General features: G+C 40.8%; 2 protein-coding genes across 5 annotated transcripts in view; one reads left to right on the forward strand and one right to left on the reverse strand.

Moving 5' to 3' along the window:
- Positions 1–16,758, forward strand: part of GPS1 (G protein pathway suppressor 1) — a 21,874-nt gene extending 5,116 nt beyond the window's left edge. For all 4 annotated transcript variants that reach the window (XM_069799575.1, XM_069799574.1, XM_069799576.1 and 1 more), the window contains exons 3-14: positions 653–834; positions 2,025–2,189; positions 2,371–2,506; positions 2,671–2,748; positions 3,155–3,215; positions 3,616–3,701; positions 4,164–4,258; positions 5,380–5,485; positions 5,822–5,902; positions 6,030–6,167; positions 6,407–6,541; positions 7,317–16,758. In XM_069799575.1, coding sequence (XP_069655676.1) covers positions 653–834; positions 2,025–2,189; positions 2,371–2,506; positions 2,671–2,748; positions 3,155–3,215; positions 3,616–3,701; positions 4,164–4,258; positions 5,380–5,485; positions 5,822–5,902; positions 6,030–6,167; positions 6,407–6,541; positions 7,317–7,391 — 1,338 coding nt within the window. In that variant the 3' untranslated portion in view covers positions 7,392–16,758. The remainder of the gene's footprint in view (positions 1–652; positions 835–2,024; positions 2,190–2,370; positions 2,507–2,670; positions 2,749–3,154; positions 3,216–3,615; positions 3,702–4,163; positions 4,259–5,379; positions 5,486–5,821; positions 5,903–6,029; positions 6,168–6,406; positions 6,542–7,316) is intronic.
- DUS1L (dihydrouridine synthase 1 like) overlaps positions 16,348–16,913 on the reverse strand; it is a 15,307-nt gene continuing 14,741 nt past the window's right edge. The window contains exon 13 of the mRNA XM_069799577.1: positions 16,348–16,706. Within this exon, the coding sequence (XP_069655678.1) occupies positions 16,555–16,706 (152 nt within the window). The 3' untranslated portion in view covers positions 16,348–16,554. The remainder of the gene's footprint in view (positions 16,707–16,913) is intronic.

Below are 16,913 nucleotides of genomic sequence, written 5' to 3' on the forward strand. Positions count from 1 at the left end.
TTCCTGCTGCCTGAATGCTTGATTTTGCCCTGAACATTCTGCTATGGTTGTTAGCATGTGTACTTCTGTTTTTAGGAAATCTCCCTGCAATGCCGTATCATATCTTTACTAGATGTTTTGTGCTCCTCTTCTCCCCTGCCCACCCCAAGGCTTAACATCTGTTAAGCATTCAGAATTTAAACCTCAAATCCTTCCTCAAGAATAAGAGACCCTGTTTGTTCTCAAAGGAGATGTTTTAAGAAATTAGTATGAGCAAAAGAATGCAATTGTCATATGGAAACTATTTTTCAAGAAAACTACATCTGTAATGGTTGTCTGGTTTAAGAAACTTCAGCTCAAATGATGGAATCTTGACAAAATTATTAACAGGTGATATAACTGATGCTTAGAGTGGGTGAGCTGATTAGCCTTAACGGACAGCATCAGAACTGAAATAAAAAAAGATGAATTGTAATGTACTGTATATTTCTGAGAAAATTACTAACGTTTGAAGAAAGCAGAAATGGAATAATCTTACCTGATTTTTTATTTGTCTGAGTCAGTTGCCCTTTGTGAAGGGGTCAGGACTGCAGGAAAACCTGTGCTGGTCACAATGTAGTAGCCTGATTTAGTGTTGCCATCTTCGCTTTCTAAGACGAAGTTTTATTTGCAGGATTTGGAGCAGTATGCGTCCAGCTACAGCGGTCTGATGCGAATTGAGCGGCTGCAGTTCATTGCTGATCACTGCCCACAGTTGCGGGTGGAAGCTCTCAAGATGGCACTGTCATTTGTCCAGAGAACTTTCAATGTTGATGTGTATGAAGAAATCCACAGAAAGCTGTCTGAGGCCACCAGGTACTGAGAGATCATGGGAACCTTGGGAGTTTTTTTGAGTTAAGACTGGTGTGCCACAATGGGGGACTTTGCATGTAATACTAGCAAATTGTCTTTGCCTTTAGAATTTAATAGCAGTGAAATGTGTGTGTGCAGGCCTAAGGTCTCATGCTTTTTTAAAAGATTAAACACAGAAGACATTATCTTGTTCTGAAGTGTTAGTGTTTTAAAAGGCTATAGGTAGATATCGAGGAGAGTTTTGTCCTTGCAAATGCTTGAAATACTGATGAACACAGTTGTCTTTCCTTAGGTAGATTACGGAGATGAAGCCTCTCCTAGATGCTCTTGTGTTCATAAATTAAAACCTTATCTAACTGGTTTGGTTGTGTGTGTTGTCCGTCCGTCCGTCATCGTCGTCCCCCCCCCCCAGGTTTGCTGTTAAGGGTAGCCTTTGATACTTCACTTACCCATCCACACTTCCTGTCTGCATTATTTTTGTTGCTATGCATATTTGTTGATTTCTTGTCTGTTTTGCCCTGGGAGTCTTTACCATGTGTGTGACAGTATGTTCATTGCTTTCTTATATGTGAAAAGGACTGTTGGTAAAAAACCAAACAAACAAGCAATCCCCCCAAAAAACTCAGAACATGTTTTTCTGTTTAAGATCGTGGAAAGTGAGTTCAGTGCAAGTAGATATGTTGATCTGAGCTGGATGGAAAAAGAAGTTGCATAGTATCTGTGCAGTGTAGCTTTGTTATCAAGCCATTGCAAGATAGCTGGGGAGAGAACTTGTAAACATGTGCACTCGATGTGTCCCATACAGAGATGTTTGATGCGATTCAATGACCCTTTAGAGTCATTAAATACTTTCATAGAATGTAATAATTCATTGCAGCACTGTTACTAACTTGCTTTCAGCTGATTTATAGAACAGGTTGTTTCTTTAAAATTAGCAATGACTTGCTTGTTAATAAAATACCTGTGAAAGATCATTAGGATAATTTTGAGAAGAATTTATAAATATCTGTGATGCTTATGTTGCTGTTTTCACTGGAAATCTTAGCAGTCTTTTTTCCGCACCATCCTCATTTTCTTTCGTCTATTTTGTGTATGCAGTACTGTTTGTTAGGGTAACAGTGCCGGGTACTGAGCAGACCTCTGTTTTGAAAGGTTTGCAGCATAACAGCCCCATTCAAACTCTTTCATTTCAGAGAACTGCAGAATACACCTGATGCTGTCCCTGATAGTGGAATTGAACCTCCTCCTCTTGACACAGCTTGGGTTGAAGCTACACGCAAAAAAGCTCTTCTTAAACTGGAGAAACTCGACACAGATCTGAAAAATTACAAAGGGAACTCCATCAAGGAGAGTATCAGGTGAGATGCAGAAGGCTCTGCTGGAGCAAGGAAGAGCATTTTGCTCCTCCAGGCACCTAACACAGGATGTCAGCTGCATTCAGTGCCTTAGGTCAGTGTGTTGAGTTACTTGTTTGGAACAAACTGACTGTGTCGCTTTCTGAGCACACAGTTCATTGGTATTTTAATTCCTGTGCTCCAGGAGAGGCCATGATGACTTAGGTGATCATTACCTTGACTGTGGGGACCTCAGCAACGCTCTCAAGTGTTACTCACGAGCCCGTGATTACTGCACCAGTGCTAAACATGTTATCAACATGTGTCTCAATGTCATCAAGGTAGGAAGGTTTGCAAGAAATGGTATTTGGTGTCTTTCTGGTATCTGCTGTAAAGTCCACCTGTACTTTGCTCTGATTATACCTCTTGTGTCTGCAAGGATACTGCTTATCTAAGTAACACCACTTATCCATGCCTATTCTACACTGTTTCTGGCTCTCTACAGGTCAGTGTCTACCTCCAGAATTGGTCTCATGTTCTGAGCTATGTAAGCAAGGCTGAGTCTACACCAGAAATTGCAGAAGTAAGGTCCTGCTTTTTAACTTGCATGAGTTTTCCCTTTGTTTTCTTTCTCCAAAATTTGTAAAACTATTTATTCCTTTCCCCCATCATGACTTGGTCCCTATAAGACTCCCTTCTTCTTGCAGTCCGTTCTTCCTCTAATCCAGCCTCCTTGGCTGCTGTAGTATTTCTTTTGAGATTTGTTGTTGCTTTTCTACCATGATATGTGTGTAGGAAATCTGACTCATGGTAAAAACCGAGAGACTTCCCATCCTCGGTTCTTGCCATAGTTCCCAAGACAAATAAGATGAAGTTATCATGCTGCTGAGATTTGCAAGTTACTTATTAGGATGAAGTATCCCAAGGGCAGTTGTAATCAAAATGGTTTTCATACTGCTTGCTCACTACTGCTTTTTCTTATCCTTTAGCAAAGAGGAGAAAGAGACAGCCAGACACAAGCAATTCTCACCAAACTGAAATGTGCAGCAGGTGAGTGAATCCTTCAGCTTCCTGTATTGTCTGCCGGTCTTTCTGCCTGTTAGCTGTCCATAGGGCTCTATGACAACAGTGTGTGCTTGGTTTATTTTTTTCTCTGATTTGACAGACTTTGTAGTTTCTCACCAGAAATGCAAAATTTAGTAAAGCTGATGAGATGGAACTGCTGACTTGTTTTTGCCATTTCTTTTTTCTCCCTAAGTTTCTTCAGAGAGGATGCCAGTGTGAGTCAACGTAGTTCAAAGGGTGCTAGATACTGTCTGAGAGTTGCATTTCACTTCAATAGTGAAGGCACTAGCAACCATCTGGGGGCCTGTCCTCCTCCCCAGATTTTGCAATTTCTCCTAACTTGTATATTATCATAAACAAAGAACTAACTTTTTCTGGTTCCTAGGCTTGGCCGAACTAGCTGCTCGGAAGTACAAACAGGCAGCAAAATGCTTCTTGTTGGCATCATTTGATCACTGTGATTTCCCTGAGGTGAGGACCAAGAGGGAGCTGTGTGCAGGTGTTGGAGGGGATGTAATTCTTCTAAGTATCAGGTTGTAAAATTCACATATTGTAGTTATTCTCACAGCACTCCTGTATAGTTTGGCTGTGAACTGTGGGGGTTTTGTGGTTTTTGTTTTGTTTTTTTTAAAAAGTCTCTGGTTTTGGGTTCTCTAAATGATCTACTCTAGATCACATAGGACTTACCTACGAGATTTGTGTATCTGTGTAGCTCAATCAAAAGACCGGCTGTTGGAATTGGTTTCTGATCTCTTAGCAGTGGACCATCACTCCTCAGGCTCTGGGTGAATGCCTGAGAGCATGCAGAGTGGTTCCACTGCATTTGACAAGGACTAATCTTCTCACTGTGTGAAGGAAAGGCCTGGGGTAGAATACTTAATTCCAACCTTCTGCCATTTTAGTAGTCAGCGACGGCTTTCTCTCTCTCTCTAGCTGTTATCTCCTAGCAATGTGGCTGTGTATGGTGGTCTCTGTGCCCTTGCTACCTTTGACCGTCAGGAACTGCAACGAAATGTTATCTCCAGCAGGTAAGTGATGCCTTGGGAGCAGTTTGTACGTACTGGACATCTTTTGGGACATGGGACTTTGGTTGAAAGTGGATTCTGACAGGAGTAATAGCTTTCTCATACAGGAGAGAAAGAATCACTGAGCCTTAGTTTGGCTTTAGCGTTAAGTGACGTTTCACTGTGTAAAACACAGTGCTTAATCAGAGCTGACATTTTCGTAGTATAATGGAAGTTTCCAACCCAGGTCAAATCCAACATCTGCATAGCCCAATTTTCTATCTCCATCAGCAGTCCATATCAGATATTAAATCAGAGAGATAGAGCCCTACAGAAGGCAGCTGTAAGATAATTTGCCTTCATGTTACCACTTGTTCTGGTGTATGTTAATCATATTAATACAATTTAATAATTGTTAATACAACTTGCAGTGTAATCCAGCTATGATACATACAAGTTTAAAAGAATTACAGTCTTTGGAAGAAATGGACATTTGTGTGTCATAGATTGAATTACAATGATACTGAATTCCTGTCAGCTAAGTGTATGGAAGCGCTCATTTTAAATTGATGTGGAAAAAGGGTTGTTACTCTGACTTTTTTATTGGCTGATTCATAGGGTGAGATCCCAAGGTTCAGAAATCTGTGATGGAGAATTGAGAGAGCGCTTGAGAGAGTGTGCATCCCAAAAATCTCCCACACTTACTATAGGTTATTTTCCTGAGACAGTTGCATGCTTAACCTACCTATGGCATGCTGTGCTTAGTGAAGGCTGTGCTTTGAAAGGGAACACAAAGCTGGCCAGCACAGACTGCAGTCCATGCACAGATGTGGCCTGTGTTTTCTGGTGGCGTATCCTGATTTTGAGCTATTCCCACTCATTTTTTTGTGGACAAACACTTCTACTGCTTTGTTTCTCAAAAGTCTCTTGCCTTCCTTTGCCATAGCTCTGATGCTGTGCTGCATCTCTCTGTGTTCCAGGCTCCCAGCCCAGCTGAAAATGGGCTATCCGGTCTGTTAGAGAGTAAATTCTTGGAATCTTCAAATGATAGTGAGACTTTGTAACTTTGCAACTTGGAGTGATGGGGTTGCGGGGTATTTAAGTGGTGGGTTCCAATGTCTGATCACTGCCATCTTCATCTGTAGCTCCTTCAAATTGTTTTTGGAGCTGGAGCCACAGGTTCGTGACATCATCTTCAAGTTTTATGAATCTAAATATGCTTCATGCCTGAAGATGCTGGATGAGATGAAGGTGAGTTGCAGGGGAGCAGTGCACAACAGACCCTAAAAGTTCCCTTTGCCTAGCCTTTTGTGAGAAGCAGTGACAGTTAAAAGTAGCTACTAAGAGCGTTCAGGTCTTCTGTCTCCTGACGTGGTGAATGGGAGTAGTTTAGCAGTAGAGGGTGAGGAGAAATGATAAATTTTTGAAATATATTGCTAGTTCTTTTATTCATTCTTGTTTTATGGTATTGTCTTGCTGTAGTGTAGTATCCTTAAGGTTTAAGTATATACACATATGTTTCAGAACATAGGAATAATACATTTTTCCTGGCTGCTTCTCAGCTTCTGATGTGGTTTTTTTGCACAGGACAACCTGCTGCTGGATATGTACCTTGCACCTCATGTCAGGACACTTTATACTCAGATTCGAAATCGTGCCCTTATCCAGGTAATTGTTCATGTAATCCTGAGAGGTGGATGAACAGTGAGATAGGCCATGTCTTTGTAGTTTATTTTCCCATGGCTTTTCAGAGGCTGGGGAGTACGCTTAGCAACTGAATATTTTCTTCTTCTAGTACTTCAGCCCCTATGTGTCGGCAGACATGCGCAAGATGGCCACTGCTTTTAATACCACAGTGGCTGCTCTGGAAGATGAACTTACTCAGCTGATCCTGGAGGGACTGATCAATGCCAGAATAGACTCGCACAGTAAGGTGAGTGCATCTGAGCCACAGATTATAGACTGAACAGATGTAGTAAGAGTAGAAACTCTCCGTTCTTTGGACACTTTGAAGTTGCATTCATCTATTGTGACTGGTATTTTCAGGAGGGCTGATCTGTGTGTAAACTCTTGACTCTGTGATACCTTAGCTTTGCTCCCTTGTGCAGAAAGGGCTTCCTGCTGTGGAAACCTGTTATAGCTCCTGTGTACAGTTCTCTGTATTGGTTACAGATTCTTTATGCTCGAGATGTAGATCAGCGCAGCACAACTTTTGAAAAGTCTTTACTAATGGGTAAAGAGTTTCAGCGACGTGCCAAAGCTATGATCCTGCGAGCTGCAGTCCTGCGCAACCAGATACATGTCAAGGTATGGGCATGTTAAGTATGGACTTTGAGACAGTATTAAGATTTTTTTTTTTTTTTTTTTTTTTTTTTTTATATAAAAGTTGGTGAATTGAAGGTTCTGGAGGGGAATGGATTTATTGTGTTCATGACTGGACAAATTCTTACAATAGTAAATACTAAATATATAAGGAACAAGTGTTTTTAGCCAATACATTGACCTGCTTGTACAACGCAGAATGTCCTTCGAAGTTTATATGCTTGGGTTGATTCTAACTAATTCATTCCGACTAATTCTTCATACACATATCTTTTATCTTATCAAAACAAAGATTGATTGAAGTAAGTTTGTTTTGGTTTGGTTTTTTTTAGTAGAGGAAGTAAAAAATGCATGAATTGCTTGGAGTATTCCTTCCAGGATGCAGTTCCAAAAGAATGCTCTTAGGGAGGATAGGCCATCTGCCACAGAATGTATTAAATTCTATAGTATATTAATCTCTGTGATAACTAAATGCCAGATAGGATTCAACTTCTGGGACCAACAGCACCTTGTGCATAGCAAATAAGAGTGGCTTAAAAGTTCTGGTTTGATGTTTTTAGGAACAGTTCTTGTGAACTGTAACTGTAGCAGTTGTAAACACAAAGCTTTTGCAAAGCCATCATTATATATGAGTTGGGGGTATGCTCTCCCCCTGCTGGTATCCTGCTGTGCTTCATCTGTGCTTCCTTTGGTCTCTCAGGAAGCACTCTGCAGGATATTTACACATCACTAACTAGGATGTGTTTTGGTCTTGTTGCAGTCTCCTCCGAGAGAAGGTAGCCAAGGGGAGCTTACTCCAGCTAACAGCCAGTCCAGGATGAGCACCAACATGTGAAAAACTTCGTGCACTACCAAAAGAAATGGTCCCTCCAGGACTGTACCCAGTCTCTCACCCACTAACTGCTGAGCTTCACAAACTGTCCCTGTCTCCCTCACTTCTTGCTTGGATTGAGAGGGTCAGGGCTGATGGTGGATAATATGAATATTCCAATAACTTCAGTTCTTGAAAAGAAATTCTTTCTAAAAACAGCATCCCTGCAAGGGGTCATCATTTCAGTTTTGGTAGAACATCTTCCTTCATTCTCCTTCTTCCACTGCTCCATAAAGAGCTGTCAGGTTATTCATACAGATGCTGATTTGAGAGTTTTTCAGCTGCTATTAGTTTTCTTGTTTCAAAGCTGCAAAAATAGTTAGTGTGAAGTTGAATGGACAGGTGTGATCTAAGATGAATTTCGCTGGCCTGAAAGTACTGCCTTGATTCTGAGCAATGCTGAGCTTTTTGTTTATTCCAGATAAACTTGCAAGTGCATTGCTCTCAATTATGGAGCTAGAGTTCTGATGGGAGAGGAGATTTCCTTTGAGAAACTCGTAATGATTTTTGACCTACACCAGAAAACATGGCACTGCTTCCATGCATTTGGTCACAGGCCTTTATTTTAGGGTGTTATGTTTACCTGGATCCAGGTTCTTTGTCTCCGGTCTCTGTTTTTAAAGACCTGTTTCCTGATGTGTTTCCCACTTGTGCATGACCTGGCTTTGGGGTCCAGTGTTATCATAGCAGTAAATCTCTACTTCATGCAAATATTGCTGCTTGTCCAGTCTTACTGCCATAGTGTGTGATGGTTTCCCAACAGGTGCAACAGTTGCTTCTGGTAGCATGGATAAATGCCATAAAATACCACTCAAGTCCTGTGGAAGAGCTGAAAGCAGCCAATCCAGGTGCATTTATTCTGCTTTTCCTTTTATAAAGGGATTAAAGGTGGCAGCCCAGGTGTGTGCGTGTTCTGTGTTAATGAAAGGAGATATGCACTGAATTTTCTGAAGTCACTGCAGCCTTGCATTCCATCTAATCCATAAGGCAAGCTAAGAATTTTGATCCAGCCCTGACTGGTCTGGCAACTGACTACAGATGTTACTGTTAATATGTTAATGCTTTTTTTTTTTTTTTTTTTTTTTAAATAAGTTGTTATATCTAGTGCATTAAACAGTAGGATTAAAAAGTTTCTGAGTATTTGGAGTTTTGTGTTAAAGTTGAGTTTTAGGTATTTTGATCTCAAGCCATAGATTTTTTGCTAAGCTTGATGATGTTTTGTAGGCCATTGTATTTTGCTTTCTGATCTGGTTGGAGATGTAGCTTGGATGAACTGTGAAGAAAGTGCAATTTGAGGGAATGTTCTAACAGCAAAATTCCTGGACTGCATTTGCACAGCTGCTGAACTGCACCAGTGCGCTCTCCTTCTGGCTTTCAGTGCTTTTTATGACGTAGGTGCTGAAAATGGAAGCAATAGTTCCTGTGAGGTCTTTGGTTAAATGTTTTCCATTTGGCATGGAAAAGTTCTCCAGTTTTTGAGGAGAGGAAAGAGAGAGCTAGTTAATCAAGAACTTTGAGTCAGGCATCACTGCTGGCCGGTTTAGGGAGAAAGGCAAGTTGAGTCCTCAGGTAAATTGCTGTACATCCTTGTAGAAGTGCTGGGAAAGTAATTTTAATGCCTTCTGCTCATGCTGAAGGAAAGCCATTCAGTCCTATAATACTATTTAAACGTTCTGGATTTCTTCCTAAAATGGGCCACTGGTCCCAGTTTCTAAGGAGAAGATCTTATGCTTTGCTCTTGAAAAGATAGTTTTGCAACCACATTAAGTAAGTGCATCGTGTCATCTGGCTATCTTTGCTCACATACAGCTTCCACTCTCTTGATTTTATTAGATTACTTTTGCTCCTTCCTGGAGGCTTTCTACTGGAGGAATCCTCCATTGTAAATGGACATCTTCAGCACACTGACTTGAGAGTCTCTGCTCTTCCAGACACTAGCGCTTGTCCACTCTCGGGAAGTGGCAGCTGGAAGTGCATGTCCTTTAGCAGTCAGCATGGAGCCCACGAGGTGGCAACAGCAGTTTCCAGCTCTTGCTGTGGCCCGAGGCAGTTCCGTAGCTGGGGCAGAGGTGATCAGTTTCTTCTCTCCAGACAAAAATGCTTACAACCTCTTTTGTCGCAGATAGAGCATTTCTTTTTTATTGCTTAGTTCATTGGCGCTGTTCAATAGTGTATGTTTTTGTATAGATTTATTGGCACGTAACTCTTCTCTTTAGCCTGTGAAAGAAGCTGCTGTTGCTTTAGGATCTTGTAGATGTGAGTCGGGGCTGTCCAGGCATATTTATTCTAGATACTGTTCAATGCCTGCTTCAGTCCTAACTACCCACCAGTCCAAAAATCAGGAAATAACAACAGAGCACGGATATAGTTCTGTATAACATGCATTCATAAGCAGTCTCCCCCAGTGAAAGATGATTCTTACCTTAAATTTCTAAGTAATTTCCATTCTTACCTTAAATTTCTAAGTAATTTCCCAAGTGATAAATGGGAAAATAGTGACTCACACAGAATGAATTTCCAGTGATTCCTTGTGACCACCGAGGTAATTCAGTGGATGAAGTTTTGTGGGATCTGCAGCATGTTGATATGTCTAGGATATGTTCAGAGGAACTTATTTAAGTGGATTTCATGAACTTGTGCAGCACCTTTTTGTTGATGAGGAAGGGGATGCCAGTGGTAGGCCATAATTGATGGTGTCCTCATGCAGTGTAAATCCTGCTTTCTTTACCTGACCTAGCTAGGGATAAAAGAAAACCAGTTGGAAAGAACCTGGTTCTTTTGGCAAAGGCAGTTTTAATTAGCACAGCTAATTTTAGTGGTAATGTAAAAACTGCCATTATGAGATTTGTGTTGGGAGTCGTTAGGGATGTTTGGTAATTATCTGGCCAGAACTTGTCCAGCGTAGTGGTCTGTGTTGCTAAGATTTGTAGAGGGAGGTCTGTAAGAGAGGGAGATTATATTACTGCTTGGACTGTGGCTGGGTGCAGCATCACCTGTAAGCTACTGTCATCTGAGAGACTCCAGTGGATGAAGGAGGAAGTAATAGAGTTCTGTCTTTGCCCCGTGCTATGCATGTATGATCTGTACATTGGTTTCTGGCACACTGCCATAATGGTCTTATGGACACTGCCATTTCCTAACTTAGTTAAAATTTCAGCATTGTTCCATCCTCTGGACGACTCCCAAAACTGCCACTGAATAATGTATTATTTCTGATACATGCAATGTAGTATAAACTTTCAGAAAAACAAATGAGGAAACTTTAATAATAGCAGCAATGCTTCTGACAAAGACCCATCATGCATGGGTACAAAGTGCTGGTCAAGCATTGATTTTTTTTTTTTTTGTTTGTTTGGGTTTTTTTTGTGTTTTTTTTTTTTTTCTTGTTTTTAATAGTAAAGCGAACTTAATTTGTGTATTCAAGGTTCTTATGCCATCTCCTTCATTATTTTTTCTGTGAAGCAGATGACAATGGGGGAGCAGTGTCCTCCACAGGACAGTGCTCTTAGTATTTTCTTGTGCCACCCGCTTGTGAGAGCTGAGACTTACACAAGGCAGCATTTCATTTTTTCAGTAGTCCATCAACTGTGAATTTGCAGTAGGGTGAAAAACACCAAACTGGTATGGAACTGACATCGCTTATCTCTGATGCTGTTAGGAAATAGGGGATGAATTACTCTCTGCTTTGCAAATGAACTTTGTACTTCAACTGATATTTTGGCTTCTGCATTCCTATGGATCTGTGAATTCCATTCAACGTTTCATAGCGTCTGATAGAACAACCTGGCTTTAGATTATCTCATAGGATAACTTGATCAGGCTAAATTAATTAGATAGGGAACAGAAACTGGCTTAATAGGGTATGTCAACGTCTAACAGAAATGTATGAGATTCAGTAGTTAGAAGTTTGGTAAATTCATAATGCAAGTAAGACCGTTTCTTGGCATCAAAGAAATAATGCAAGCTTAGGCTTCAGTAGACTTACTAAAAGTTACAGACTGAAGGGTAGCTGCAGAAGCAAGAGATGGTCTAATTCAAACAATAATTCAAGTGGCAAGACCTGAAAATCTGTTTTATGTGGTAGATCAGGCTAGGTAATCTTGCTGTCCTTGATCCCACAGATTAACACTGTTTCAGTTCTATAATACTTCTGCAGCTATAGCTTTGACTATTATCCTCCATGTGCCTGTAGTTTATGTGACTGTGAAGTCTATGTGTACCTAAAGTTTGTACCCTGTAAATACACACTGAGATCCAGGGTTTTCAATCTTTGTTTTGATGTACTTTTTTTTTTTTTTTTTTTTTTTTAATTCTCTGATATCTCATCTCGTAAGCTGTTTGCCAAATAAAGGCAGTTGGCTTTCTTTGTCAGGTGAACTACTACTACTTCTTCTTGTGTGCCTCTGAAAATGGATTTAGATGCAAGAATCCAATCTCCCTTAAACCCAAAGACTGAGGATCATTTTCACCATCATTCTACATGCAGACCACTGCTTTTTCCTCCCTCTACTTCCATTAAAATTAAATAGTGTATATCTTCTTGAGGGACTGTGAAACAGAAACAAAATAGGACATTACCTTGCTGAGTTGGCTGGCTGCAATTTTTTGATTAAACAGGATAGTTAGTGTATTGCCTAGCCTGGAAGTAATCCCTAGTTAGTGTAAGTGCAGGTGTGCGCAGCACGAATGGTAAATGGCTTGTCTCATGTTGTAATAGTGCCTCCTAATCCACAAGCATTGTTTATTAAGAAATTGATACACTGGTCATCTTTACCTTATAAATTGCAAGGTTATCATCTTCTAGATTGTCTGTTGAAAGGTCAGATTGCAACTTTTCTTTCCATTAGTGTGGTGATGTGTAGTTAGATGCACAAAGGGAGTTTTGTGTTGCAGTGCCTAACTGGACAGTATTGCAGTCCTGTGTTAGGAGCACTGCAGTCTTCTGCCATGTCACGGGACAGGACCTAACAAGATAAGTGTGCATCTATCTGCCTTGCCTATTAAGAAATGCCTTGGAAGAGGGAGTGGGGATGAATATGCCTTAAATACTAATTCTGTATAGAAATGTGTCCAATTAGGATTCTCAAGTATAAGGCCCTTCCTGAATTTAGGAGCCTAAAGCCAGCTTGATCCTTTCTTCACACTGGTAAGTGATTCTGTGATGAGACTGTACTTGTGAGAGATGTGTTCTAAAATCCCACTGTGTTGTTAATATGACCCAAATCTCTCACATAGCACCAGTCTGCTACTATGTTGTAACAGTGGATGTTTCTCATGCAAATGCCTTTTCTGACTTTGTGAATTTTCTCTGGCACAGTGAGCAGGAGAATGACTGAGCTTTCTGATGTTTTTGGGAAACTGTGTAAACGGTAAGCAATTTGAAATTCCATGATAATGAACATTTAGCTTTTTATTAGAAGAGGGGCTTTTTGAACAGACCAGGGAACTCTGAACACTCGACAGCCTTAAAGTCTATGCCTGTATGAGGAACGAAGTGGACTGTTTCCACAGGAGGTGGGAGATGTGGTTTCAAGTTCCCTTCTTTAGATAAGGCAAAGAAGCATTTTTAAACTTGCTTCTCCCACACTAATCAGTGGGCTATTTGGTAGATGCCACACCCTTTCCCTCCCCCTTGGTTTCTGTGCTAGTTCCAATTCACAAGGCAAGCTACAGTAACACCTACCAGCTTAGTGTCTAAACTTGATTTGAATACAAGGGTAGTCAGAAATTGTGAAAGCTGCTGGAAGTCTTGGTTAGCAAGCTGATTAAGGTTGGAAGATGCTATTCCCAGAACATCATGGAAAATATTTTGTTCAAGTGACGAGCAAATGAAATGGGAAGACTCAATAGGAGAGTTTGAACTACTTTTATTGTCATAATCTGTAGAAAGCCACAACTAAATGTTAGGCAGCATTTAAGTCCAGCCTCCAAATGGATATGAAGTTCTTACCTCTTGTGGTCCCTCTAGAGGATTTAGTGTGAATGAATGGGAACAGCTAGATAAAAGCTAGCTAGATGTAGACAAATGTCCAAAGGGATTAAGATGCACATGATCATGTGATAGGGAAGGTGCTTGAAGAAACAGCATGGAAAATTTCAACACAGAATAGAAGAAAGTGAGCAAAAGGCCTCTGCTTCACATATGGTACTCTGCTTAGTGATCTGTTAATCTTGCTTGCGGGCTCTCTTGTTATTAATGCTTTGAATGAGAACGTTTCTCCATGGATTGAATACGTCTACAGCTACTAGTAGTTTAGGGTGTTTTTTCAGCATTCTGTTCCAGTCCATGTATGAACTCATGACTGTAAACTATAACATAGTTTGTAATGCAGGTTAAGAAATATAAACTGATCTTGCCAGGGCTCAAGGGGGCGTGTGTACACCTGCATGCATGAACACACGCATAAGCAGGGAGTAGTTGTTGAGAAGTCAAAAAAAAGTGTTAAAAATGGTGTATAAAATAATCAGGGCATGCTGTTATCTCCTGATTCCTGAAAGTGCTGTGTTTCTGTCATTAAAAAAAAAAAGTCTTGAGCCCCTCTTTTGCTTGGGGGTGGGGTAGGGAAGGGTCTTCCCTCTTTTCAGAAACGCATGATGCTGCATTTGTTTTCTGACCTTGGAGGCACTTTTGATTTTTTGTTTATTACTGTTCAGTAATCTTTCTTTTCCAAGGCAAGGGCTCTTAGGCGCTGAGAGGACACTTTGCCAGTGCTTTATGCAGACCTAGTATTCTGGGTGCTGGGTTTCCTGTTCATTTCCTTTCAGACCCAGTGTAACTTCCAAAAGGGAGTATCTGACAGATTCTGACAAGCAGAGGAAGAATCTCTGCAATTGTGATTCTAGAAAAATAAATGTCAGCCAGGTGAAGCATCAAGGAAAAAAAACCACAGAAGTCTCCCTCCTGACTTCTGTCCTCCCAGTTGTGTTCAAAACAGCTACACTATGTCCAGCATTGATGCTAAATGACCTGTTTTATTTTAAATTTGTGTAAGGTACGTACCTAAGTCGGCTCCAATCTGTGGAGGTTCTGTTGCACAGGCTGAACATATGAACGCATAGCACCAGCTAAAACAGGATGAGCTGTTTTGTTTGTGAAATGAAGTGGCTGCCCATCCAGCCAAACCACCAACTGTTCAGAACTACAGACCAGAAAGTGGTAATACAGAGTATCCACTCAGAGTACCTTACTACATACTGTAAGATGGTCTACTTGCTAGACATTGTGTTGGCAATTTGCTTGCTTTATTTGCTTACAGAACTGACAGCTTGACCACAACATAATTGCTTGTTACTGGCCAGTACAGTGCTGCAGTAGGCTGTTAGAGAAATGTTAGGTTATACACCAGCCTAGAATAAATTAAAATAAAACAAAAAAGACCAGTTATGAATAAAGCCTGCCTCCATGGAGGCAAACTTACTGGCTTAAAACAGGCATACTTTAGCAAGCAGGGCATGCTTGTAAACATATGCCCAAATCTCTTGATGGTCTGGCCATGTGAAGCAGAGGTTTGACTTGCTGGAACCAGGTTCTTGGATAGTGCAGTGGTTGGGACTGATACCCATCAGAGCCTGACAGGCTCTCAGTTGTAGGCAAACCATTTTAGATGGGCAGGAATGGTTGTTCAGGACCCAGGTGAGGCATGTAACCCTGTGTCATCCTCCCCCCTGCCTCCCACCCCATTTCCTTCTTTCTCTTACCCATTCCCCCACAATCCCTGGGCTTTTTTTTTTTTTTCCTTCTTTTCCTCCTTAATGCCCCCCCCCCGCCCTTTTCTCCACTTCCCTTGGAAGAACAGTAGTTTAAGACTGGCTAATTTTACAGTTAAAAGCTCTAGTGCTTATTCATAACATGCCAGCTTTGCCAGACCAAGCATAGCTAGACTTCATGTTTTACAGGCTCCACAGCGCATCGTCGCTTTGTTCCCTTCAGTAGGCTACATGTGACAAGAATGAAAGCATTAACAGGCCTGCTGCTTTTAATGTGCTAAGAAGGTGGTAGCAACTCTGCAGCAAAGATGCTCAGCCTGCAGCTGCAGGAAATGGCAGCATACTATGGAGCAGGGTCACTAAGCATGCAGTGAAGTAAACTGCATTCAGAAAACAGACCACAGAGAGATAAATTCTCAAAGCTGAGCTAAGCTTTATTTATTTATTCTAGCTTAAGACAGTATGGCTTGACTCCTAGTTCTTCAGTCTCTTAAACAGCTGCATACCATTGCTGATTTAAAAAAAATTCTTTTTTTTTTTGGCTGCTGACATTCTTCACAGCATACTGAACACTGGAAGGCTACACTGACTGAGGGCCTAGGAGACACACAAAGCCCACAGGGAAAAAGGGTAAAAGCCTGGTAGGGGTCTTGCATGTATAGACCTGCAGCTGGTTTTGACACACTTCTCAGAATTTATCAGGTGGGAAGGAGAAAGAATGATCATATAATTAAGTATGAGACTTTGAGCAGGGAAAGGTTCATGGACTTGGTTCTGACTTAGTGCATAATTTCAGACAACCCTCTCTATTAAAATAGAGACTTCATTTTACCCTAACCTTTGGCTCATGGGAGACCATTAAGCTTTATCACACCATATAAAACTAATAATTATGAATACAACAATGTGGTTACAGCAACATCTTATAGTTTTACATTCACATTTTCAAAGTAGTGCTAGATTCCTTTCTGCATTGAAAACATGGCCTGCTGAAACTCAGACAAATGTGACACATTTTCTATTAGTGAAGAACTCAATTGACATTGCTATTTTTTAGTGCCAGAAGGCTGTTCTAATACAAGACATTTATTCCCCAATATTAAAAACAGGACATGAAGGGCTAATGAACATACAAGAGGCAGATTATGATGGCAACTTACATAGGTTGCCCCCACCCCAAAATGCAGCATTTTCAGTCCTTTAAAACACAGAATGAGAAATTTAATTGCATCCTTTTTATTTCAAATGCAGGATAATTCCCTGAGTAAGCAGCTTTTTACTTAAATAAAACTTTTCCAGAACTTAAAAATAAACCTGTGGAACAAGTTCACACAGCTGACGGTGAGCTGGAGACGGCATGTTCTTTGGCCCAGGGAAGCAGAGGCCTGGCAGGAGTCTTTAACTATTCATTTCCAAAGCTTCACACTGCACTGTCACCAGCCTCCTTCAGTACAGCAGTCTCCCCCACATCTACATCTCCTCTCCGACTGATCTCTGGGTTTTGAATTACTCTTTGACTACTCTGCCATGAAAGGGATTTTTCATATTTGGTCTTAAAAAGTAATCCATGACCTGAAGAAGCAAGGATGTGGAAAAAAAACCAAAACAAACAAAACAAAACAAACTGAAATGAGATGACTGCACTGGTAAACAGAACAGCTCATTCGTTATAGTTATAAAGAATGGGTCCTCATAGTCTGGAAAATATGCATCCCAAGGCATTGGAAAAAGAAGAAATATCGTACACAGAAGGAAGAGCAGGCTTTTAAAATTGTACTA

Source organism: Haliaeetus albicilla, chromosome 12 (assembly GCF_947461875.1).
Source record: "Haliaeetus albicilla chromosome 12, bHalAlb1.1, whole genome shotgun sequence".
Classification (NCBI taxonomy): domain Eukaryota; kingdom Metazoa; phylum Chordata; class Aves; order Accipitriformes; family Accipitridae; genus Haliaeetus; species Haliaeetus albicilla.